Here is a 27,333-nt window from a genome sequence, read left to right on the forward strand (position 1 = left end):
GGATAGTGCGACTACCAGACGTCCCGATTTTATATGCAGCACAGTACCGATATTTTATTCGACGTTCAGTTGCATTTTCGTGATTTTAACTGGGACCGTAAATTAACATGTACAGATTTTTAAGTATTAAATACATCTAGCTATAACGTTCATCTCGATTTCACGATGGTTTCGATGAAATCAAAAACATAATTATTATAATAGAAATAAATATTTTCGTTTAATTTTATTAGTATTTACATATTATATTTTACTTTATTTTATTTTTGTCCTTACAAAGAGTTTTATAATTTGGCAAAACCGCCAATACCCGTCCTGCGTTTACAAAAATTATATCTGCCAGCTTATTTAGACTTGGTATAATATAGGCTTGTATTGTTTTAAATTTACTTTAACTAGGTACATAGTAATGGGTAGGGAGTATATGACTATGTATAATTTGTAAAATATAATTATTAATTACCTTTACCTAATACGATGCTCGCGTGTAACTATTATATACTTATATGGGGATACTATATAGACACTCGAAATCGCCAGGATTTATGATATAGGACTCTTTTTCGTACTTAACGTTACCTTATAATTACATGAATACTAAAATTAATGAATTTTTATTCAGTTAACGTTATTACCTCATACATTGTATGGTTAAATATGGACTTAACTATGTAAAAAAGTGTTAACTTTTAAGTATCTCCATAATCTATATTATGGTTATGATATTGTAAAAATTAACACGTTGAAATTATTTAAAATCACAAGATCAAATATGTATTATTATTTTTAATATAGAAATATAGATAATTAAGTACTGAGTACATATTATATGAGTGATAAAGTTATTCACAATTTAGTAAGTTTTATTACGAGGCTACTAAACCACGCTGAGGTAATGCAGTAGTGCGAATTATAAAATAAAAATATAATACGATATATCACGAAGACTTCTGGTTTCCGTGGGTGGCGGTGAGGAGGGGCGGTGGAGGGGGGAAACAATATACGTTGTGTAGAAAGGAATAAAGGAATCCGCAAGAGTATTTTCAGATTTTTTTTTTTTTGTCACCAAGTTCTGGAGCACCTGTCGACTGGCGAGTCGAGTACCTATATAAAATCGTATAAACTCGAGAGGTGTAGAGTATATTTATATGAGTACGAAGTACCTAACCTACATGATTAAGAATTATTACGTCAAAATTGAATAAATTTGTATTTTTAAAATTATTTTATAATCACTAAATATAACTATAAAGGTTTATTATTCATAAAATATATATACTAATAATCTACTATTTCTCTATCTTCACATTTTTTTCAACAGTGCACTTCGATTGTTATTTGTTTCATAATCGGGCATGCTACACTATATGTTTTAATGTTTATACATATAATAGTGTGTATGTGTAAATAATAATTGAAAACATTATTTCAGTATCTTAATGTCGAGTTTTACAATCAAAGCCATTATTTAATATTTTTTCATCAATATGAAAATGAATGAGTATTCTTTAGTTTATTCAAACACGCTTATCTATTCTTATACATCGCAATAATCAACCATAAGTCATAACAAACCGTTTCACAAAGAAACTAAAGAATATTATATTATCATGTAACAACGCCATATCGGTTTCTTTTCATAATGTTTTATGTGTACAATTTAGGTTTATTAATAATTATAATTTAAATCGAGTACTTTTTCAATTTTTAGTATATTATGTCTACTTGACGATAATAAACTTTATAAGTGTTATACATTTGTAAATTTTCAATATTAAGTATATTTAAAAAAAATAAAATATTTGCTCCGACCGATGCAAAGTAGACTTATTGAACAATTCAAATATTTTTACATTTTTAAAATTGTACGACTATAAGTACCATCATTTTTGTTAGACGTTTAAGTCGTTTTAACAGAAAATTGATGGGGAATGCAACGCCCTTAATTAGTAATTTATCGACATTATGGTCTATTACATTGAAAACCATAACATATTATTTAAATGATGTGCTTTTAACTCACTTGTAATATCAATAGGTAATGAATTAATTTATTAATTATCAAATATCATATGAAGTGGGAAACTTTTGCCAATGACGGTGGGGAGGTAGGCATAGAAATAATAAAAGCATAATAAAAAAAAAGTTATAAAAGCATAAGGTTATAAATTATAAATTATAATAGGTGTATTTAGCTTGCTATAGGTAAATCTAGGAATTAAAAATTCTTGAAAAAATGTATTTTTAAATAAATATAATTGCTGGAACAGGAATTTAGAATATTATATTATTATTGACCGTATCGACTGATTTGAACGCTGAAGGAGTCGGATAGGCATTTCCTTAAGCATGCGTGCTTGTATGTGCGTGTTGTGTACCTAGTACATTTCTAGAGTGGTTATTATAAAAACGTAAAAACGAAAGTTTAAGACGATACAAATAATTAGGAAATTAGAAACACAAACTTATGTTTTTCCAGTGGTCTATTTTTGCGATACCTACCGAATTCTAAGTTTACAACAAATATAGTTTTCATCAAAATATGATACAAGTTGTTCATTTTCGTTATTGCTAAATTACATTTTTGAATTACTTCAATAGCATCACGTATCCCATTTATAAGGAGAAATGCCAAAGCTGGTATTTGACAAGCAAGAAGATTACAATAATCGTAATTTTAGTATTTATAACTAAGACTAAAGTTTTGAATTATTCAGTTAATTGATTTTGTAAAATTAAAAAAGTTTATGCTCAATGACCAATGTATTGCAAAATTGAATACTTCATAACATAATTGCATTTATTGATGTTAACTCAAAATCGGTAATTATTTCCAAATTTGATTTTTTTTTTCAAAATATAATTCATTTTCGATTCCAAAGTTATTAATATTTTGAAAAACTGAGTGTATAAATCTTTATCTCTTGAAGTCATTAATGCGTAAATTTATGAACAACTATTCATTTATTTTTTCTGATCTGCGTATAATAACAAATAATTGATTAAATAATATAGGACAAAATTTAAATGTACCGTCCATTACCAAAAATGACATATTTTTTAAAACAAATAATTTTCTATTGTTGTAAATATTATGACATAATCATTGCTACGATAAAATGACTTTATTAAAACAATTTATTGTCCAATGTAATAATATATTGACGTGTTTCAAAAATAATAATTTTAGAAATTGGTTTTGGCTCTTTGCACTCCTTACCTTTTCTCCATCGTTTAATCAAACAGTTAGTCGAGTTTTTAAAAATTAGTGAGGAAGTTGTGACAGACGCTAGCACATTATCGATTCAGCATCATTATTTTTATCAGATTTTCGTTTGATACCTTGTTTGAATTTTTTAATTTGTACAAATTGTGGGTTTGGACCATGAGAATGTTTATTAATTATTGAAAGAGGCTTACTTTTTGGATCAACAATATGAATACTATTTTTGATAACAGTCTTTATCCATGCTCCACATCGCCAAATCCAATAAAACACAAGATTATCATACATTTTTCGTTGGTAGGTATTATCTATTGAATGGGCATGGACCAATTGCGCCTAAAACAAAATTTTTATACTAGGGTCAATATACCAATTGCGCTGCATATATTTTACGGTTAGTGTACCAATTGCGCTCTTTATATGTATTTTACGGTCAATATAGTACATACCAATTGCGCTTGAATTTAAATTAATTATATTATTCTAAATTGCCATGCTCAAATTATTATTTGAAAAATTATTATTATTGTTAAAACATGCAAAATACAAATAAGTCGGCAAGTGGGTAACGCTCTGCTGTACATTAGGGGGTGGGGTGGACTTCGGACTAGGATAGATAAAATTTGAATGCAATGATAAGTATCATTGTATACGAAAAACGATTCTGAACGGAGATGATTTGTCAGTCTATAATATATTATAATTAAATATTGTCATATATTCTATTTTGAAACAAATATTCCGATTTCATAAAAATTTAAAACTCAAACGCTTAAAACATTTTTCCTATAATGACTCTTAAAATTTTCTTTATAGCTTTTTGAAGCAAAACTTATGGAAAACTTAGTGTTGAATTTTTTAACGTTAGATATAAATACAAACAATTTTATGAATTTTGAACTACAAAATAATTTGCAAATATTCATGATTTTGACGAATTTTTGTCAAAATTTGAACTTCAAATGCTAATAAAAAAAAATTGTGCCTATGTATTCTTATAATTTTTTAATCACTATAAGAATATAACATATGAGGAACTTTGTATAAAATTTACAAGTATTTTGATAGGGCCAAAAAAATTTTATCGACACTTCAAAAATATTTTTTCAGAAAAATTTAAAATTTCAGTTGTCTATAAATAGCTCAAAAAAACTCAAAATATTTTGAAATTTAAATCACGTAAAGAAAACGCGAATCTTAATAACTGGTAAAATTTTCAAGTATCTACGACTTATACTTTTTGAATAATAACAAATATTTAAAATCGTTTGAGGATAAATCGTTATCGTTACGCAATTTCATAAAAATTTAAAATTCAAACACTCATAAAAATTTTTTGTCTGAATCCGGTAAAGTTTTTTTTACAGATATTTGAAGAAAAATTCATGGAGAACCTTGTACCAAATTTTCAAAACTTAGTTATAAAAGAAAAAAATTTTATTATTTTTCAACTTCAAAATTACTTGCAAATTTTCGCGTTTTCGACAGATTTCGTAAAAATTTGAACTATAAACGCTTATAAAAAAAATTGTGACTAACGATTTTTAATTTTTTTTAGCTACATTAAAAAAAACTCATAAGGAACCTTGTATTAAATTTTCAAAACTTTTTGGTCATTCAAAAATTTTTTATCGACACTTTAAAAATATTTTTTCAGAAAAATTGAAAATTTCAGTGGTCTATAAATAACTCAAAAAAAGTCAAAATTTTTTGAAAATTTAACTATATACGGATACCACTGACATTAACATTTAGTGAAAATTTCAAGTATTTTCAGTGATTAGTTTTTGAATTACAACCATAAAAAAAAATCGATTTGATCGAAAACTGGTTTTGCGTAAAAATTCCCGTTTTTCCGTCATTTTTTTTGGTTTTTCCCGGCGCTTTTGAAAACTATTGGAAATTTTTTACTTTTGACCCCCCAAAGTACAAACTACATTCACTTTCCTATCCGAAACAGGGTCCACTTTTTAAAATCGGAGCACTTTTACTGCTCCAAAACGTGGTGACAGACACAAAAATAAAAAAATTAAAAAAAAACACACATCATTGTAAAATCAATACATTCTTCACTCCGTTCAGAATCTAATATTATGATTACCATAAACTCAAAATCTTATTACTTTATCTCTTATGTTTTAATATATTTTTTAACAGTGTATTATTATATATATTAATATAGGGAATTTTATGAAACGTTATAATTATTCCGCACATATTTTGATTACGGAAGTACGCATTTGAGTGATGGACGAAAACAAGTTTTCATTATCATCGGATATATTTTATCAGCCTCATTGTTTCGTTGCACACAATATACTGTAGATAGAAGAACACATTGATGATACCCATTATAAATATAAATCATATTGATAGGTACCCAATACTTATGTCTTGTTAATCGTTTAGTATACGTTTTAGTTGTTTGACGTTACAATATGGATCGTTTTACAAAAGCTTTTAGTGAAAAAGGTAAACCGTTATAAGTTCTTGACGAGTTTAAGTTCCGAAAATGTACTATTTCAAAAAATGGAATAAAATAGAGATGTACAATTAAATCGTGTATTTCGAATTTTTTATGTGATGTGAGTGAAACGGTGCTTTTAAAATCGAATTTTGATCATAACCACGAAGGGAGTTCAAATATTAATAGATAAATTGTTGCTAATTCATTAAAAAGAAAAGCAACAGACCAAGTTACAACACGACCACTAAAACTAATTCGGAATGAAGTGCAATGAAGTGCGTTAGATTTAACATTAAACGATGTGCATTCTATACGACGAAGCGTTTATCGTACTCGTAGAAAAACGCTACCACCTTTACCGAAAAATGTAACCGAAGTGCATACAGCTTTAAATAATTTGGATACAAATACATACGAGGGTGAGAATTTATTGCTTATAAACGACAATATGTTGAATATAATATGTTTTTCCACCAAATCAAACTTAGAATTTTTATGTAGTTGTGACAAAATATTTGTCGATGGAACATTTGAATTTTGTTCTAAATATTTTTACCAACTTTTTACAATACATGGTTCAAAAAATACCATCTAATATAGAAGTATAAAAACATGATAAATAATAACAGTGTGGAGAATAAAAATAAGATATAAAATAAATGAACAAATAAAAACATTTATCTAACTTCCCATAATATGGCAAACTTTTTGTAAGTTAATTTAAATGGTATAACACTTTTAATTTATTGTACTTAGTTGAGTAATGTTGACCCCACAAAGCTATGTTTACCCAGACAAATTCTTATTATTTTATTTTGTTGTAACTGAAATGGTTTGATTACATTTTCAAGTGTGCTACCCCAGATCCTAATGTCTTATTGGAACACTGCCTGATAAAAAGACAAATATAGATACAATTCTCATGCGGTATTGTGGTAAAATGAAACGCAGTTTATAAAAATTATGAACTGATATGCGCGGGCGATTTTTTAAATAATTTATACGTAGATTTAACCTCAAATGATTATTGAAAATAACACCCATCATGGTTGAAATATATTGTATATTTAACCATGGTAACACCTAAATATATAATAGGTATACTTTGTATTTTTAGAATTGTATGACTAATATTTAAGTTATTACATATATTTTCATCGTTTTCAAAAAAGAGAATTGTTAATTCGTTTAAAGGAATATTTGTGCTATTAATAATGAAAGTCAAATAAAAAGTCTTAAATATTCAGTGACAATTGCATGTATGTAAGTAAATGTTTAAATTTATTTAGTTCATATGTTGTTTTAGCATGAACAGATTTCCATGTCTTGCCTGATGATAGCCGACACATTGTATCATCTGGGTATGTTCCCTGTGAACTTGCCTAACCAAATTATAGACTTTTGTTTATTATTTCATAATTAGGTAAAATGTATAATACTACATATGCATTTTTTGTAGCTCCAGTCGGACGCTAGCCACACTTTGACCACGTCCTACGCATTGACGCACAGCAAGTTCAAGTCAACGTCGACGTGCGCGCGATACTCCCGGGCCATCGTGGCCTTCCAGGACGCGTTGCCGTCCTTTTGCTCGATCTTCATCAGCGTCCTCCTGGACGACTGTATCGTGTCCAACAAGTGCTTGTACGCCGCTTTCAGCATCTTTTCCTAGTCCTTGATGATGGGCTTCCCGCATCTTTTCCTCGTCCTTGATGATGAGCTTCCCGCATCTTCTCCTCCTCCTTGATGATAGGCTTCCAGCACACGGCAAACTTACACATGTAATGAACCACGTCCGAGGACCAGTTCGCTTCCTGAGCCATTTTTGAATACCACAACCACTTTTCTTTCGTGTCTACACCTGCGGCAGTGAGCGCTTGTTCAACGTCCATTTTTCTCCTTGACGAATTTTTGAAAATGTAAGGATTATAATATTATCTATTAAGTAGGTTATATTTATCCATTCAACAAGAATAGAATACTTTGAATTACCTATAGGTAATTGGCAGTGATTGTTTACTAAAAATATTAACTAGTAATAAATAATAATTATGTTTACATTTATGATATTAATTGTTAAATCAATTAAATTGAGATTTCAAGTATAATTATTTCTACGAGTTTTTTATGTTATCATAAAATAAAATTAGAATAAAATATATATTTTTTACAATTAATTCAAATTTAAAAAATTTAAAAAAAAATTAACTTAAGGGTTCTAATATTATTAGTTATTACGTACATAGATACATAGTTTGAAAAATGGGCACTATATTCCACTTATATTTTCTTTACTGCCAAATAAATTACCAAGTACATATGAATATTTATTTCGAGTTTTAATTAGTAAATGTGCAACATTCAATATTGATTTAAATCCAAAAACAGTCGTTGCCGATTTCGAACAAGGTATACATTTTGCAGTAAAACAAGTCTGGCCTTCAATACTTTTAGTAGGGTGTCGATTTCATTTATCACAAGCTTGGTGGAGGAATATTCAAAGTTGTGGACTGCAAACAGAGTATAAAAATTAACAATCCTAATTCTGAAGTAGGAAAATGGCTTCATTTTTATTTTTAATATTAGTCTTTATAGGTAAGAGTAAATGTTGACATATTATTTATAATATATTATTATTATTGTATCTATAATATGTTATTATTTTGATATAGAAATCTAATATATAGGTATGGAAAATAAATATTATATAGATAACACATGCATTTTATGAGACTTAAATTTATGAAACTTGACTTTGTAATACGCCTATTATTTTCAACAAATTAATATAAGGGTAATGACTAATGAGTATTTTGACTCTAAGAACAATTGAAATGATGCCTTTTGATTGCATGTACTTTGGTTTCATTATTATTATTAATTTACAGATTAAAATATTGTGTTAATTTTAATACATTTATAATAATAATTATATTATATCATTATTAATATTATATACTCGTTGGTTTTTAAATTATTATTGTTTTATTAGTATGTTATCTGAATGAAGAAGTTTCTAACTTCATCTTGTTGGTACGTTATTTTAAATATTAGCTAAAACTAAGTAAATACAGTTAAAAGATAATTATTAATAATATTGAAAATCGTGAAATTAGTAATTTTATCAATGACTTTAGTACCTAATAGGTCAAACGATTGTTTTATTAAAGAAGTTTATTTTATTTTTTACTATTGTCTATTGTAATGTTTTAATTATTTGATTTGTTTGTTCTTATAAGTGATTGTATTTTATATGTTTTATACCTATCTAATTTAGGTTAATTGTGTTATTTCTTTTGTAGTTGCATAAACATTTTTTTAGTATATTTGAATATAATACATGTTTCTAATTGAGTTCTAAATACAACTTTAAATAAAATTTGAATTTTAACATTAAAGTCAGCTTAAATTTCAGTTTTAACATAAATTTAAACCTCGATAAATATTGTGAGATGGTTTTTATTCGGTTATGGTTTTTTATTTGTAAAGTCAAAATGTAATGTGTTAGGTGAGAAATTAACACTTCAAAGTTAAATAATTAAATAGAGGAGCTACTAAAAATTCCAAAAACTTTCCAACAATGTTCAAATAGACTTGTTGGAAAGTTTTAATAAAATTGTAATGTCTACAGGCGTGAAATTGGCAGTACAAAGTTTAATATGGGATAGTTAAAATAAGGGGCTCAAATAAATTCTAATTATATCCTACAAGTCTATTTGAACATAGTTGGATATGTTTTAAAAAGTTCAGTCAACAATGTAATTTTAACTCCACATTCTTTAACAAACATTTAAAACCAAAATTGTCGAGGATAGAAAATAAAATAAATTAAAATACAATATTATATATTATGAATAGGTAATTAACTTTGCAATATTCAGTTGATTTAAATGAAGTAGCATACGCCGTACAATATGTTTTAACTGTCTACTTATAGATAATATCTAATTAATAAGTAATAAGTACAATAGTTGACAGAAATTAATATTATTTAAATCATAAATGAATAATGATGATGTAAAATTGTTCAGTTTGCATCTTCGTTGGGTTCTGCCCATATTTGATCCACCACTAATGATGATAAGCCCGATTGCTTAAAATTTTCATAAACACCACCAGCCACTTGAATGCCAAAGCTGGTAATATTTTTCACATTTAAAGTAGGTCCATCTAGTATTATTTTACCCCTATAATATGGATCAAATTGTGAAATTGGCAATTTTACTGTTGTTTCTGAATCAGTATTAACCTGTTAAAATCATTGTAAATAATATTTTAAAAATAGTTGTAAATTTATATCAAAGTACATTTAAATATACCTTAAATTTTTGTTCATAAGTTGGGTTTGGTTCGTCGTTTAAATTATTGTGCCTCAAAATAATTTTATATGTAGTGGCATTTCCTGCGGTTTTGCATAAAAATGATATATATTCATATCCATCAAGGTTTAATTGTGTTGTTGTACGGACGCCACTGAAACATGCACCGTTTGATTGTGGATTTAGCAACGTGAAGAGGATTGCAGACTGTTTAGTTTGAGTTTTATATAAATCAAATGTTGCTTTTGACTTTCCTACTGATCTTACAGTGTCCGATTGTTCTGTCCAGTTATTTAAATCGGTAACATTTTGAAAATCGAATAACAACAAACTTGATCTAAATATTAAAAAACAAAACACAATTAAGTCGTACTAATAAACTGTTATTAAATTATTACACAAAATGGTGGTATAAAATGCTGGCTTTACGAGTAAGTAGTATTAGTATATGTTTAATATTTATAAGAAATATATCCCATATTCGTTTTTTGAATACTTAAAATACTTCTTGATGAAGTTATGAGGTACGATACACCGTATATTTTACTTTATTTTAAAAAATGTATTTTTTAAATTGTACCTTTTTTATTATGCACTAATGTATTATTATGAAAAACTAATATGAAGTTGTTTCCGTGATGTTGTTTATTTTAAATTTAGTTATTAGTGATTTTTATCTAAGACAAAAATTGGATTGTATTTAATCGTATAATCTATTGGTTATAACATAAAAATATTTTTAGTTAAGATCGCTAGAAGAGCGTATGATAAAATCACTGCAGTTAGGGTGACCACGCAAAATGTTTGGTCTATTCCGATTATCAAAACTTTGAATAGGTATTTATGAAAAATTAATTAAAAATTAAAAACTCGATTTTCTATGTATCATAATTTAAAAAAAATTCTGTTTTTCAATCAAAAATATATTATGTTGTTCTAAAAAAGTAAGAATTTAAAAAATGTTAGTGATAAAAAATAGTAAAATATAAAACGTTTTAAAATAATATATTATTTTATAATAACTGTAATAATCATTAAAAAAAATATATATATATTTTAAGCTATGTTTAATTTGTTGATGATATAATATTGATAACTACAAGGTAAGTCCCGCTAATTTTTGATTTTTAAAAGTGAATTTTTACAAGTAGAATATATTAAATAGGTAGTAATATCATGGTGATCTGAGTAATAAATAAAAGGCTTGAATATGAAAAAATTTCATGTAAAATTATTCAGCATTAAAATGTTATTTAAGTTTTTCACTTGGCATTATCAAAATTTTCAACTTTACCGTCTTTACGTTAAATTTGCGTTTAGTATTATGAATTGTGATTGTTATGAATAATAATATCATATATTTTATAACAGTTATAACTTTATTACTCCTTTAAACATAACGTTATAAGTTATAACTATTAGATACAGATTTTTTTGTAAGTACTTGCAGACATTTATTCTTTCCTTAAATTCTGATTAGTAATTACTTAATATAATAATCATTAACTTCCTTTATTTTAATTTATAATCATTCATTCCTAACTATTTAATTTACCTCAACAATTGGTTACGGTGTAGTTTTTATAGTTCAATAATCAAATTTTCAAAATAATCGAAAATATAATTTTAAACACAGCTAATACAAATATAATATAGACACATAAAAATTGCGTTTTTCAATCTATCATAATAATTAATTAACTATTAAATTATCATAATATTAAATATACTTATGTTTTCATGGTATTAGCGTGTATATTCTTCGATTAAAATTACTATTGTAATTTGTAATTGTAATATTATTAATAATTGTTAATATTTATTTTTTATCAAAGATATAACTGAATGTATAATGCGTGTGATGTATTGTTATGTATGTTTAATGTTTATGGTACGTCTTAATTACCACTTGCTGTCACTGTGTAGAAGTTAAGTTTTATAATTTTATTCAATATTTATTGACATATACTTACAAAGGGGGATTATAGGCCATAATTGTCGAACGAGAAATTTGTGCACTAATCGAAAATAAAATTAACACTTTCAATTTCATCAACATATTACTTATGTTTTATAGTCGACAGATTGATGTTTTCTACGGTTTGAAAAACCATAAAATCAATTCTGAAACTCCTGAAACCAAATTAATAAAAAAAATTAAAAAAAAATAATTAAATATAAAAATAAAAATAATTATTTTATAAATAATACCTATATATAAAAATCGTTAGCGATTTCGTAAAAATTTAAAATTCAGATGCTCATAACATTTTCCTATAATGATGTTTTAAGTTTTCTCTATAGTTATTTAAAGGAAAAATTTCGGAAAATATAGTGTTGAATTTTTCAACCTAAATATAAATAAAGTTTTTTTATGAATTTTCAACAACAAAATTACTTGTAAAATTTCGTAAACATTTGAACTTAAAATGCTTACAAAAAAAATCGTGATTAATGATTATTTAATTTTTTTTAACTACAAAAAAAATAACTTATAATAATCTTTATTGACGTTTCAAAAAAAAAAAAAAATACTTAGAATAATTAAAAATTTCAGTTGTTTATAAAAAACTCAAAAAAAAAATTGGAATATTTTTAAAATTTAACTGTTTAAAAATTATGGTAATATAAAAATTTGGTGAAAATTTCAAGTATTTACAGTGATTCGTTTTTGAGTAAGAACCATATAAAAAAGTTGATTTTTTTGAAAACTTTGGAAAGTTCTTAGTTTTGACCTCTATAATGCACTAAGGATATTCACTTTGCCATCGGAAACCACCCCTGAAGTTTGAAATTGAAACATATTATTTTGACAAGTTATGCTGTATATGCTATATTGCTATATAGACATAACAAAAAAAACACACATCATTGTAAAATCAATATATTGTACATTCATCACTTCGTTTAGAATCTAAAATTATAAATTATGATAAAAATAATTTCATCCTCTTCAGTAAATAAGTAGTTTTATTATGTAAATGAAAAATGTGAAATTTAAATTTATTAGAATATCTAATTATAATTAATTTAAATTACCATCAGTTTTACGTATTTTTCAAATATTCACATTAGTACGAATTTCTATTGTTAGAAAGTATTAAGTTTGAAAATTAACAAAACACAAATATGATTTATTCTATTATATAGGTACACAAATATTTGAAATCAAAAGTAAATATTAATCAGGATAACGAAATAAATTAGAGAGTATAATTTATAACCTATTAACTTGATTTTATAAGGTTTTTTATATTTGTGATAAATATTTTAAATTCTGACTGGAGGCAAATTTCATTTTCATTTTTTTTTTGTGTATTTAAAGGAACAGTATAAATAGATTCCCAGTATCTTTTAAAATAACCGCAAATATAAATTATAGAAAAACAGGAATTGTTCGAAAAAGTTATATAGGTATAACAAGGGTAAGCCCTGTATTGTAAGTCATTGTGTTGATTGGTGAGAGTTGTGGAGATATAGTGGTAACTGGAACACTGTCGTCAGGAAAACGTGTCCGATTGTATCACACGCACGTGCTAATACGCATGACGTTTGATAGATTGCTACATTACACCTACTCCATCAATGCCCTCGTAGATCTGTATATCGGTAAAGCACGATTTCATCTTTTTGGGAACACGATTAAATTTGATTTTGATCAAACAATGAATTATCAAAATTACCCCAAAAACAACACGATTTCGTATAATATTCAGGGCAATGTCGCCATTCATTGTTTATAATTAAAGATGGGATTTATATGCATTTAAAATTTTAAAATATGAATACAAATATGCACTGAAAAAAGTCGAAATATACAAGAAAAAATGCAAAATAAAATTTCATTTATTTTTATTTTATTTTATTTTTGCAATGATAATTATTTATTATTTTTATTAAAATTTTCATAAACAAAAAGTAAGATGTATAGTATAGCAAATATGCAATAAAAAAATGTAATTTGTTAAATTGTAATTTAATTTTTAATTATTGATAAATTGTAAAAATATTTTATTAAAGTTAAATAGTAGATACATTGACAATATACTGATTTAAATAAAAAAAAATATGAATATTTTAATATAGTATGTTAATTGGAAAAACAATAACCTATGGAAGTTAAGTAACCTATTTTTAGCGTCCGAATATTCTTTGATACGTAAAATATTTGATATTAATATTACATAAACGTACCTATAATCTGTTTTTTTTTTGCTCAACATTTTTTTGGATCGTTAGGTGTATATTTGTACAGTTAAAATATGCAAAAATATGCAGAACATGCACTAACGTCAGAATATGCAAAAATATGCACTATAAAGTTTTTATATTTTATTAATCAAGTAATGATTTGCGGATTCTCATTGCATATACCTATATGGCGTTAAAAGTAGCAACATATATTTTATGCAAAATTTGGTTCTTCTTTATAATTGTTAATTCGTTTACTTTTCTTAAATAGTTAAATAATAATATTATAAAAAAATTGATGAACTTGAAAAATTTAAAGTTAAAAATGTATTATTCATATTTTTATGAATTAAATATTTGTTATATTTGTTGATCTAATAAACTTCGTTTGTCGGCTAAGGTCATATGATTGAAACGTCTTTTAGATGCTGATCTTATTTTTGTTTAAAAAAAACGTATATCAAGAGCTATAATTGAGTAAAATAGTCAAATATCTACGTAAAGATTAGAAAATCTGGCAACATTTCACTAAAATATTAGGTACAAACCGTAAGAGAATTGTGTTCTACTCCTGTAGTCCTGTAGATACATTATAGCAACTGTCATCATTAGAGGTGTAGTTGAGAATAAGGCACAGATCATTGCAGAACATGTGTGGTTTAAATACGATATCTGATGGTTCAGTTCTGTTTAAAGTAACTTGCCTAAATAAAAAGTCAACCACTTCTTGGTATTGCACAAACCTATAATGGCTATAATGGTACCTATAGAAATGTTGCCAAGTAGGTACTACTGTACCAACTACCAGTCTCCAGTTTATCGAATGAATCTAAAATATGCATAGGTACTCTTGATATCAACGGTATAAAAAAAGAAAACTTCTTAGCTTATTCATAATGCTCACTGTTAAGTGTAAACCGTTTACTTGTAATAATGTATTATAATATTTTGTTGTACGTTTGCACCTATTATTATTATCATCTACTTTATTTAAAATAATAAATTATTTATGTATTTCTTTCAAATTATGAATAATACCTATGGCCGATGGTTATATACGTATTATAAATTATATTAGTAACATTAAATTGAAATCGCTTGAATTTTATTTTTATCCTTCTAATTAACAAATGTCGATGTTTAATTGTGTTTAAATAAAAATTTGTGAAAATATAATGTAGAAAACTACAGACTTAATTTAAAAGCTCAATCTAACCTTGAGATTTTAATTTTTTATTAATAAACATAAGAAATAGTATTAAATTAAATTTTCGCTTTGCTGTAAAATCGATTTATTATATTATGGTTTCCGCTTTTTTATCAGCCACCAAAGAGGTTGAACCAAGATACCATGACTAGTCTAAAATACTACGAATTTCTATTTTTTTTATAAATAAATATCAATATAGGTATAGAATAATAATATCAAAGCATAAACTCTACCTGGTTAATTTGGGCGCTCCTTTTGGAATTAGAGTACATTGAAGTTTAAATCTCATATCAAATTAGCCGATTGTGAAAACTGATTTTCGAATTGTTCATTAAGGAGTTAATGACTAGAACTACAATTACAATTACTATCTATAACGATTATATAATAATTTCGTATCCCTATGATAATTTATTGTTGATTTAGAATTTAAATACTAAAGTATGAATTCTAGCAGAACTGTATTTTTGTTTTTGATTAACGTTCATAAATAAATAAATTGATACAACGCAACAATCAAATTAACTGTAGTCTGTAAGTTTTTAGTCCAAAATAAAATAAACTTTAAAATTACAACAAAAATCTATTATAAGCTAATATAATATTCAGAAATCAAGTCTTACAAAATCATTTTATATACTTGAGATATTTAAAGGTTTCTGAGAAGTAATATATAGTATACTGAATATAACGTGGTATAGGGGGTGTCACCTTTGCTTACAGTGCTTCAAACAAAAATACGAAATTGACATTTCCCTATTAAGCATTCCACCTGTATGATACCTTATAGTTCACTTTTTGATTAATGGACGTTTATAAAAATATGAAATAACATTATAATAATAATATTATGTATATTATATTGTATAATATACATTGTATACATTTATGGCTTTATTAAAACATTTGTAATTGTGTGTGATTTGTATGTCACACTAGGTTGTTACTATACATTAATTTAGAGAACAATAAAACATGATTAAAAAAATAATAAATAAATACATTTTTTTAATAATGAAATTTTTTTTTAAAAAGAAAATATTATAAATTGCAAAATGCAATAATAAGTAGTAATAATTAAAAACTATACAACAATATATTTTTTTTAAAAAGCAACATTTCTAATCAAGTGGGATTTAATTGAAAGTATAGAAATTGATTAATAGGAAAACAATTTTAATATATTATATTATATGATTGCAATAAATTGTATGTGCCTAAATAATATTTTGTTAAAGTTTAAAATTTCTAACATTCAGAAACATTTTCAGTATAGCAAGAACTAAACTCTATTTTATGAAAAACTGGTGTTAACGTTAATTGCAATGTAATTTTTAGCAATTTTTTTTTTATAAAATATATAGTTCTTAGGAAAATTAATTAACTATATTCTTAAGAAATTTAACACTGACACAGTTTTTTAATTTAATGAAACAATTGTATTTAATTACTTATAGTTTTTGAATTATATTTAGAGTTAATTTTAAAGTACTTTAATGCAATAAAATCTTAAATTCAGTAAATTTTGAATGGTGATGGTGGTAGAGTTTTAAATGTGTGAATTATTCGAAAATAAGAGAAAATGTAAAAATTACTTGACTCAATTGCATCTTATTTGCCCCTAAGAAAATGGTAAGCACTAGATAACTTAATTACTTTTTCTACCATAAAAAGTGATATTAAGCAGTAAAGAGAAATAAACATTATTAATATCAATAATTAATACTTTCATTATTGGTTCTCCTATATAAAAAAAGTTTAATTTAAAAATTACAATAAAATACGTATTATTACGTAATTTTGTATTTTTTACATTTTGTATTTACTGGTGGAAAAGTGAACCTTTCAAATTCATACTAGTAGAAATATGAATCGACTCCAGTTATCTCGTGTTGCAGAAAAGAGAAACACACACACCATAATCGTATACCTACTATTTGTACATATACTTATTATATTATAATTTTAAAGAATGAGTACTTATATTATCAATAAACGGTTATTTTCTTGGTAAATTTACTAGTACAGTTTTGAAAGCATTTTTCTTTTTCATTTTAATGTTTACGGGTCTTATCTATAGATAATTTTTAAAAATAGTTATATTTTTGAGTTATTTACTTATTATATGCATAATATATATACACATATCTACTAATTAGTTTATCTTTACTTTGATGAAATAATATTGTTTTTAAAGTATAAAAATAAAAATAATACCTACCAGTTGAATCGAAAAATTATTACGATAAAAATATGATTTTTTGTGTTAAAAATGATATCGAAGAAAAAATTTGCTTAGAATAATATCATGGATTAAGAATAAAACAGTCACTTTTCAAATTCATCATACTGTTGACTGTTTAGGCTTTATGTGTAAAACTATACACAATAGCCGATGGTTTTAGAGTCACGTCCGTGGCCGTTGTGTGTATACTATGAAACTGTTCTCTAACGCGTGCGACCGTTGTCGGACAAGACGACGTGTTTAAAAGTGTGATAATAATATATATATACTTACAAACATTTATTAAATAAACGATCGATAGCCTAACACAATGAGTATAAATATATATATGTGGGTTTCCAGTCGTGGGTTGTCTGCACTTGACCACGTTCTATACAATATTATGGGCCACCCGCTCTTACTTCCCAGACTTCTCTTGTTCGCGAGTATGAAACCATTGTTTCGCAATGTCGTCCCTGGCACATGAATTCATGATGTGAGAGGGTTCGGGATAAGTGGTGATTAGAAAATTCATTTATCGTTTGTATTTATATCACGTAAAAGTTTCGATAAAAAAAGAAGTTGAGCACCCGCATTAAGATAAAAATTACGGATTCTCATGGTATTTATAAAGTTTTTCTGCTTTATCTCCCTACCTAACTCTACGTCTATATTTTTATTTAACATATATCTTTATCTACCTGACTATTACCATTAATCAGTTGATTTAATAAACTATAATTTTTTTTACTGACTATAAAATTGATTTTGTATTGTTTTAAAATAGGTCCAGAGACCACTATAGTAGTCCAATCACGGCTCTGCCAGAATCATTTACTTTTCCCAACTTCCCGAGTATTGATTTCACGAGGGTTCTGATTTTGAAAACAAAACGCACGCACCGTGCTTCGTTAGTTAAACTTTCGTGGAAAATATTATTTTAACAACGTTTATTTTAAAACGTTTGCGTTCGTGGAACAACTGTATTATTATATTTTCTAATTTTAGGTACTTGATTTATTAATTTATATAATTTATATTATGATTATATTCCTACTTGTAGCCTGTAGGTCAAAGATAAATAATTTTTCTGTGGTCAAATTTTAAAATGTATATATGTTTGAGTTTTTAAACAAGTTTGATTTGCGTTGGTTGTAACATATTTTATATATATATTATATTATAGGTATTAATAATGTATCAATACATAGTATAAAATGAAGTCGTTTTATTTTGTTCGCGATAAATTCCTAATCGGTTGAACGGATTTCAAAAAATAATAGTAATAGTTCTTTAAACCTAATTTAGTGGTCCACCCTTTCGATTTGATTGAATCATTAAATTATTAATTTTTCATTGAACAATATATATATTATCAAAATAAACTTATAGTAAAACAAATTTGTATATATATATAATGCATCAAACATTTAATTTTTATGTAAATAAAATATGTTTATAAAAATATATAAATAAATAAGTTTTGTAAAAAATATATAGTTTTTTTGAAAGAATTTATGTAAAACAAACTTTTTATAATAAATTAATAATAATATTATATAGGTATCAAATTTGGCTAAATTCATCATGTTTTCCTTCTGAATTATTTATAAAAACATTAAAAACAGTTGTATGCTCCAATGGCTGGTAACTAATATAATACTCTATATAATATTCTTAATCTAGTTAATAATAAACCATGTATCTTAAATATACACACTTAATATACGTCATATAAGTATATAACACATCATTAAGAGACAAATATAATATAAATAAAATAAAATAGGCAGTAAGACATTTTTTTTAAAAATATTTCTTAAAAATGAATTTTGAGTCACCAAATTAAAAAGTACCTATAATATTTAAAATATTTGTCACATTTTTTTTTTAATCCTGAAAATATTATTTTATTACATTTTTATTTGAGCATCATAGTTTTAAAACCACTTGTCAATCTTTTTTGCGCGCATCGTAGGTCCATGTATATGACTATAATCTGTGCAATGAACTTAAACGTATTGATTTTAAAGTTATCCTGCACGTATGGGAGACGGAGACATATATATTTTATAAATACGACGTAGGTACGATTACGACGTCACGTCTACATTCGTAATATTATATTGAATCATATTATAGTTACTACTACACAACTTTAAGCAGCGTGTACCACGTACGTACAGTAAAGAGTAAACATAAATAATTCATGAAAGTTATTTATTTTATTCGTTGTAAAATATTTGCCAATACGAATATATACTTATTAAAGTCTTCAAATATACCATAAAACGAATAAATGAAAAAAAAAATCGAAATTAGGTTAATAATAAGAAATAATTTTTGAATAGTATAAAAGGGACGAAATCAGCCGTAATATGCCTGCTATTCATAGTTCTACTGTTTTTCATTTAGCTATTTAAGTAGATATTCAGGTAATTATTTCAACAGTATGCTTCATTATCTCAAATGATAAAAAATTTAATCTAGTCTGGACTTTGGAGAAGAGATCAAAAGAAAAAAAGTTGTCTTTATTTTCAATATAAATGGAAAAATTAACAAACAAAACTGAAAACAGGAATATTTACAAAACATCAGTTTCTAACAAAATCTATTTTGTTAATTTTTTGTAATCGACAAGATTTGACATTTTCATCAAATATTAAATTTATAAATGTATTTTATTTAGACATGCTATTTTGTCAAAATATTTAAAATGTTCTCCATAACCTGTGGTTATACCAATTTATAATGATTTAATAATTTACAACTTACCTACCTATATATTTTAGATTCTGAATATACTGATTTTACAATGATGTGTATGTGTATACATTATAATTTGTCGAAATAATGTTTTAATTTCAAACTTTTGAGGGTGGTTATCTTTGGTTACTTGGTGCATTATAAAGATCAAAAGTAAAAATTTTTCAACAGTTTTCAAAAATTCGATTTTTTTTTTATATAATTGTAACTCAAAAACTAATCACTGTAAATACTTGAAATTTTCACCAAATGTTTACATTTGTGTTATTTATAGTAAAATTTTCAAAATATTTTGGCTTTTTTTGAGTTATTTATGGACAATTGAAATTTTCGATTTTTCTAAGTAGTTTTTTATGAAGTGTCGATAAAATAATTTTAGGTGCCCAAAAAAAACTTAAAAATTTTAATACAAGGTTTTTATAAGTTGCTCTTATTGTAGTTAAAAAAAATTCAAAATTCGTTTGTCACAGTTTTTTTTTATACGCGTTTAAAGTTCAAATTTTTACGAAATATGTCAAAATTATGAAAACGTACAAGTAATTTTGTAATTGAAATTCATACAATTTTTTGTACTTATATCTAAAGTTAAAAAATTCAATATTAAGTTTTCCATAAGTTTTCCTTCAATAGTAGTATAGAAAGAACTCGAAGCCTCATTAATTCATTATAGGAAAAATGTTTTACGAACATTTGAATTTTAAATTTTACGAAATCGCCTAACGATTTACCCTCAAACGATTTTCAATATTTGTTATTACCTATTCAAAAAGTATAAGAAAAGTCATAGATACTTGAAAATTTCACCAGTTGTTTAGATTGGTATTTTCTTTACATAATTTAATTTAATTTTCAAAAAATTTCGCTTATTTTAATGCTATAATTTATAGGCATTTGAGATATTCGTTTTGATTCAGTTTTTTTATTAAAATATTGATAAAATTTTTATATTTTAATTCTTATTGTGATTAAAAATTTTTAAGAATGCTTAGGCACAATTGTTTTTATTAGCTCTTGAAGTTCGAATATTGACAAAATTTGTCAAAATCATGAATATTTGTAAATAATTTTGTAGTTAAAAATGTATAAACAATTTTGTATAAGTACCTAACTAAGAATTTAAAATTTAATACAAGGTTTTCCATAAGTTTGGCTTATAATAAGTACAAAAAAGTCGAACGTTGTTCAATTAAAAAAAATTTATCCTTTTAAATATTTATGAAATGAAAAATTCACGATAAAATAACAATTTTCCATCAAATAATTTTAGATTTTTGTTATAGTTAAAAATTACTAGCCGTAAAAACTTGAAACATATACCATTTGTTTATATATACATTTTATAAATGTATAGGTACATACATTACATTTATACATTATTAGTATTTTCTTTAGGTACATGATTTAAGTTAAAACATAAATCACCCACTGGAAAATATATCCTAAGCTGACAAATTAAATCTCCATTCAGAATCGATTTTTGTATACAATGATACCTAACATTGGATTCAAATTTAACACATAAATAATAGTAATTTACTGTACAGCAGAGCGGTACCCACTTGACCACTCTTTTTTAATACACATTTTAAGTGTAGTATTCCTTAAGATATTAAAACGAAATATAATTAGTTATTTAAAAATATTAATCACAAACTTAAAAATGTTCATCAATAAACATTTAATTTTTTTCTATGCATAATTTATTTTCACAACATTTAAACTAATTTTAAGCTATTTATACACCCCGATCCTATTTACACCGTTCTAATAAGGTATAGTTATTTTTATTATTATGGACAATAATATGTTTGTTAATTATTTTATGATATAATTATATAAAGTACTAACATTTATAATTAATGTTTATACTGTTAAAATAATCAATTCGACTGGTAAGTACCACTCTTGTACCACAATATGTTACTTCAGGACCGGCGAGAACACGACATTTAATGGTCAAGTTTGTTATTTGATTTTTTTTTCCTAAATAATAAAATAGAGTCTATCCAACGTTAGAATTGAGAACTAAATGTAATATTGGATGAACACATGCGTATTGTAATCGTATACGATTAGTATACGCGTTCAGAAGGTCAGAATAGGTAATAATATTATTCATTAATAAGTATAATGAGTTCGCGATACTCGTGAATATGAAAAATCATTTAGACGTACTATCGGCTCTCGATTAGACTATAAAATACACATGCGATATAGCACTTATTGTAAATTAAAAGCGACACCTATATAATTATAATACTTGTAATTGATGACACTGTCAATTGTCATAGCAGGCCCATAGCTAGATCAATTCTTTAGGGGAGGGGGCAATTGAAAAAAATCGATATTTAATAATACTTAACCATTAAAAAAAAAAAATAAAAATACTAATAGGGGGAGGCAACGAACGGGTCTAAGGGGACTACGCGCCCTAGTGATAGGTAATGCGCCTATACACACGTAGACGTTTAGACGAAATTTTTAATGAATAATTCACGCGAATCAGAGATGGCATTATCGGAATGTCCGCAGCGATTTCGTTCGTGGGCGAACACGAAATCAATTCGTATTGTAGCGAGCGAGTGTAGCAATAATATATTAAAAACTTAACGACGACGGTGCCGCGGCCCGGCCCGAATATTATTCGCGAGTTTGCACCGCGGACGGACGGACGTGCCCGACGGTGCGTGTGAATAACTGACGTCAAGCGCGAGTTCGGCAAAAACGAAAAAACAAAAAAAAAACTTTTTAGTTGAAAAGTTTAATCGACGCGCTCGCGGCTACCGGGCGAGCTTAAGTCGAATTAATTATGGGAATAAACACCCGAATAACTTAATTCCCTGCTTGTTTGCCGTGGGTAGGTACGCTGTATATATACGTCACCGGAGTGGGGTGTTGCGGTCGACCGAGGCCCGCGGCGTTGCAGAGGGGGTGAAATTGAATGGGCCGGGGAGAGGGATGAGCGCGAAAAGTCGAACAATATTTACCTTTCCGGGTTTTCAGTGACGGCCGCGCGCAGCACTGCACAGGTACGAAATTGTAGACACGACGGGCAAGCGAGCCGTGGATAATCACGTGACGTGTGTGTGTGTGTGCGGTTCGGCAGTGCGAGCAGTACGACGCGGACGGAGTGACTGCCGCTGCGTTTTGCGTGCGTGAAACGGCCGCGGCGATTTCTACGAAACGTGGTGGGAGGGTCATCGTGCCGTCGGCGGCTAATAATAATAATGACATGATAAGCGAGTAATGATAAATATTACGTCGTCGTACGATGATAGTGTTGTATCGAGCACAAACGTAAAAAAAAAACAGAAGTTGCACAACAATATAATAATCGTATAGGTATAGGTAGGTATAATGATACCGCCGCCGGCGACGTCTTGATAGTTGTAATACTATCGTAATAATAATATTATCAGAGCGCGGGACATTGGCACCGGGCCCACGACTGTCGAAAGGTCCGCTCTGCCGTGGGAAATATTAAAAAAAAAAAATAATAATAATAATATTATCGCGAGTTTGCCGCGAGAAATAATCAAATGTGTACTACTTTTGAAATTTTGAATACCTAATATTTTTTGAGTACTTACCGCAAGTCGTATACAATGTTCAACTTTATATAACTTTAATTTCATATCAATATCTACAGAGCGGAATCTAATATTATGTACCTTCTCTATTCTATGTTGTTCAGCATGTGGTACATATATGTGGTTACTGGTTATGATATTTTAGATTTTCGAAAGCTATTTTGTATTAGTACATTTTTTTTCCCTCAGTTGGAGTTCCGTCATTCCGTGCACGTCATTTCCACGCATGTTATCTCCCGCCAATTTCATGTAATCTATAATATGCTTATTATGTGTAGATACCGGAGATTGTATATTTTTCTATTGATAAAAAAAAATATAATATTATATAACTCAAATTAAATAATATTTTGTTGAATGTTCCATGCTCATATTATATAGGTAAGTATCAAAACTTAATCTTATTTTTAATAGTCTTATTATAGGTATAATATTACCTATATGCAATAGCAGTAGTATACTAACAATAATAATAACTATAATAGTAAGTTACCTATACATTAATACTCAGTACCTCGATACAATAACCAGAATAAGGCGATAAAAGAGACTCAATATTGAGAAAACTGTGGAGAACAAAGTCGACTAAATTGTTGAAAACTGTATAAAGTAAAGTAAATAGGTAAGAAAACTGTTTACACTAAAGTTAGTTTTTAAAAATGCGTGATTATAATTATCGTGTAATTATGTGCATCAGGCTTATACTATCAGCTGTATTTAATTTAGTTTTATCTCGTATAGTCGTATGTATATATTTTGATTTTGCGTAGGTAAATAGAACTAACTCATGATCGAGTGTACAACATTTTAAAGAAAAATATTAATTAAATAAATATTTGTTCACGTATTTTTCACGTGAAATCGTTAATCGTTCACAACATTATAACATTTATCTAAATATTTTTTTTTAGAGAATATAAATATTTATTAGTGGTACATAAATTATTTGAATAATCTATTGATATATTATAATTATAATATTTTATAAGAATAAATTAGATTTATGCTTATACAAAAAATAGTATAGGTAATAGGTATACATCGTTCTGTATATAAACATAATTGATAATAACGATAATAATAATTGCCTATGCCCTATACAATAATGTGGATAATATCATGTTCAATATTAAGTATCATTATCGTTCACTATACAAGTCCCCAGACACTAGGTTAAAAGCGTCAGCCATATGGGCAACTATTAAGGAATAAGTAATAACTATATAATAATAATTATAATTTGGTGGTGAAGGTATATTACAATATTATTATAAGCTTGAGAGCTAAGAACGTTAAATACGATTATGATAGGTAACCACATCCAACAGAGATTCAGAACATTAAATTTAGCGCCTTTAGAATCCTATAGGGTGAACTGCAGTCACTGAACAAAAGGGATTGGTAATACTCAGATCTAATCGTCAGACAAAACTGTTAGATTTTTGTTAGACGAATTCATTATTTTAGTCTTATTACCAATAACAAATTAAAACCCTACTTATACAAATGTTAAGAAACATTTAAAAATCCTTTAAAAAAAAAATCGTATATAAACCGGTAGATACTGTTTTAGCAAATTAATTTTAGTATTAATAAACATTTTAAATTATATAACACACGTAATTAAATATTGTAAACACTTAAATTACTGGCATTCAAGGCAGCTATAATAATTAATAATATAATTGATTTGTTACAATTCTATGCCGAAAGCATAATATCATACACATAATCTGTCACGGAATTACTAGTAATATTATACAACCGAATTGTAACTAAACCATTTTTAATACAGTCGTCTTTGTTTTCGTCATATTATAGTCTGATTGGAAATCAGTGATTTTACCTATTTCTAATGGATTTTCATTCGTATTTTGTGAATATTATACATTTAACGAATACCTACGTCTTATTCGCGAACGGCGGCGCAAAGGAACTCCGGGCACATAGCCCGGATACTATATAATATCGCGGTGCCATAATGTAATATATTTCGGTGAAGTACTGCGCAGTCGGCGTGAGAAAATGATTAACCACAGACGACCGGCAAGAGTGTTATCGTCGTCGTCCAAATCGCCTGCCTTAATCGTTTACGATTCCGTTTCGCGGGCACGGAAAAGTTTTCGGGAAAGAGTGTGAGAGAGAGAGAGAGAGGAGGAAGACCGTAAAGAATGAAATATAATATATAATATTTTTTTAACCCCGCTCGGCGCGGTGGCGGTGGCGGTGTTGAGGGTTGTTAACGGCAGTGTAACGCCCGAGGATCGGGCGAAGTGGCGGGCGGGGGTGCCAGCGCGCCGGCGTCGTCGTCGGCGGCGGCGGCGGCGACTACTCGTCGCGACGCCACCGTCCGCGCAAAACGTAACGCAACGGCAGCGATTCCAGTCGTCGTCGCCGAACGGTTATCGATCGCCACGACCGCGCTCCGCGGTTGAGATATATTCGTTTTATTATAATAATATAGGTAGGTAATAATATCATAAATATCGTTAAATATTAAACGCGACGCGTTATTATTATTTTATTTTTTTTTTACGCTCACCGCGATCGCGATACCGTACCGTTTGACGTCCGCGATACCGGCACGTGTGACCACCGCCCACGCGCGGTCCGGCTATGCTTCGCGATCTCTCGGTCCGGTCGGTCCCCGAACTCGCGGCACATTGAACCGTCTGGCGGGCGATGCGCGAACGACGCACCGCCGCCGCCAAGACAATCAGCCGCTCATCACGGAGACGCCGACGGCGAGGACCGAGGGTACGACGGCGACGACGACTGACGCTGATTTCGATCGCGTACACTTATAGATCATCATCATCATAATCATCATAATCATCATCATCATCTTCGTGATCTCTTTAACCGCTGTTCGTTTTTATTATATATACAAATATATATATGTAATATATATCATTTTTATTATTATACATACCTCCGCAATCATGGAAAACAATCCGTTGAATTGGAACGACTTGACCACTGCCAACGATCTGCCCGTTCCCATAAACCTCCAGAATTTCTTTTGGGGTTTGACCAGGTGAGTGTCTATACTAGGTATATGTATTTCCGGGTTCTCTCGCGCAGAAGAAGTGTCCCTTGGTCGATTTGTAGGAGGTTACAGGAGATCCGCGGGGAGCTATAATGATTTATACTATAAATAATAAGTTAATAATAATAAAAAAAAAAAACGAAAATTTTGAAAAGTTACAAAGTATTATGGGGGATAGAGAGGATTACTTCCACATTTCCCTCTTCCGAAAGACATCTCCGATAATATCAAGATAATTCACTGGAGTCTTTTCATGTCTTAATACGATAAATGCAATAATATTGCTTTAGG

The 27,333-nt window shown here is 27.5% G+C and overlaps 2 protein-coding genes across 4 annotated transcripts in view; one reads left to right on the forward strand and one right to left on the reverse strand.

Annotated features, from left to right (window-relative positions):
* Positions 1–9,521: 9,521 nt before the first annotated feature.
* LOC114126735 (uncharacterized) lies at positions 9,522–23,553 on the reverse strand. The gene is made up of 4 exons (XM_027990739.2): positions 23,391–23,553; positions 11,986–12,145; positions 10,013–10,349; positions 9,522–9,942 (listed from the first exon to the last, which is right to left on the reverse strand). Exons 2-4 carry the CDS (start codon positions 12,069–12,071, stop codon positions 9,721–9,723), a joined length of 645 nt encoding a protein of 214 aa, XP_027846540.1. The 5' UTR covers positions 12,072–12,145; positions 23,391–23,553; the 3' UTR covers positions 9,522–9,720.
* Positions 23,554–26,330: 2,777 nt separating this feature from the next.
* The window catches only part of LOC114126736 (protein unc-80 homolog), a 38,444-nt gene continuing 37,441 nt past the window's right edge, over positions 26,331–27,333 (forward strand). For 2 of the 3 annotated variants that reach the window (XM_027990741.2, XM_027990742.2), the window contains exon 1: positions 26,332–27,030. In XM_027990741.2, coding sequence (XP_027846542.2) covers positions 26,936–27,030 — 95 coding nt within the window. In that variant the 5' untranslated portion in view covers positions 26,332–26,935. Of the gene's footprint in view, positions 27,031–27,333 lie in introns of all 3 variants that reach the window. The other variant, XM_027990743.2, reaches the window with a different exon arrangement.

Source organism: Aphis gossypii, chromosome X, assembly GCF_020184175.1.
Source record: "Aphis gossypii isolate Hap1 chromosome X, ASM2018417v2, whole genome shotgun sequence".
NCBI classification, from domain to species: Eukaryota; Metazoa; Arthropoda; class Insecta; order Hemiptera; family Aphididae; genus Aphis; species Aphis gossypii.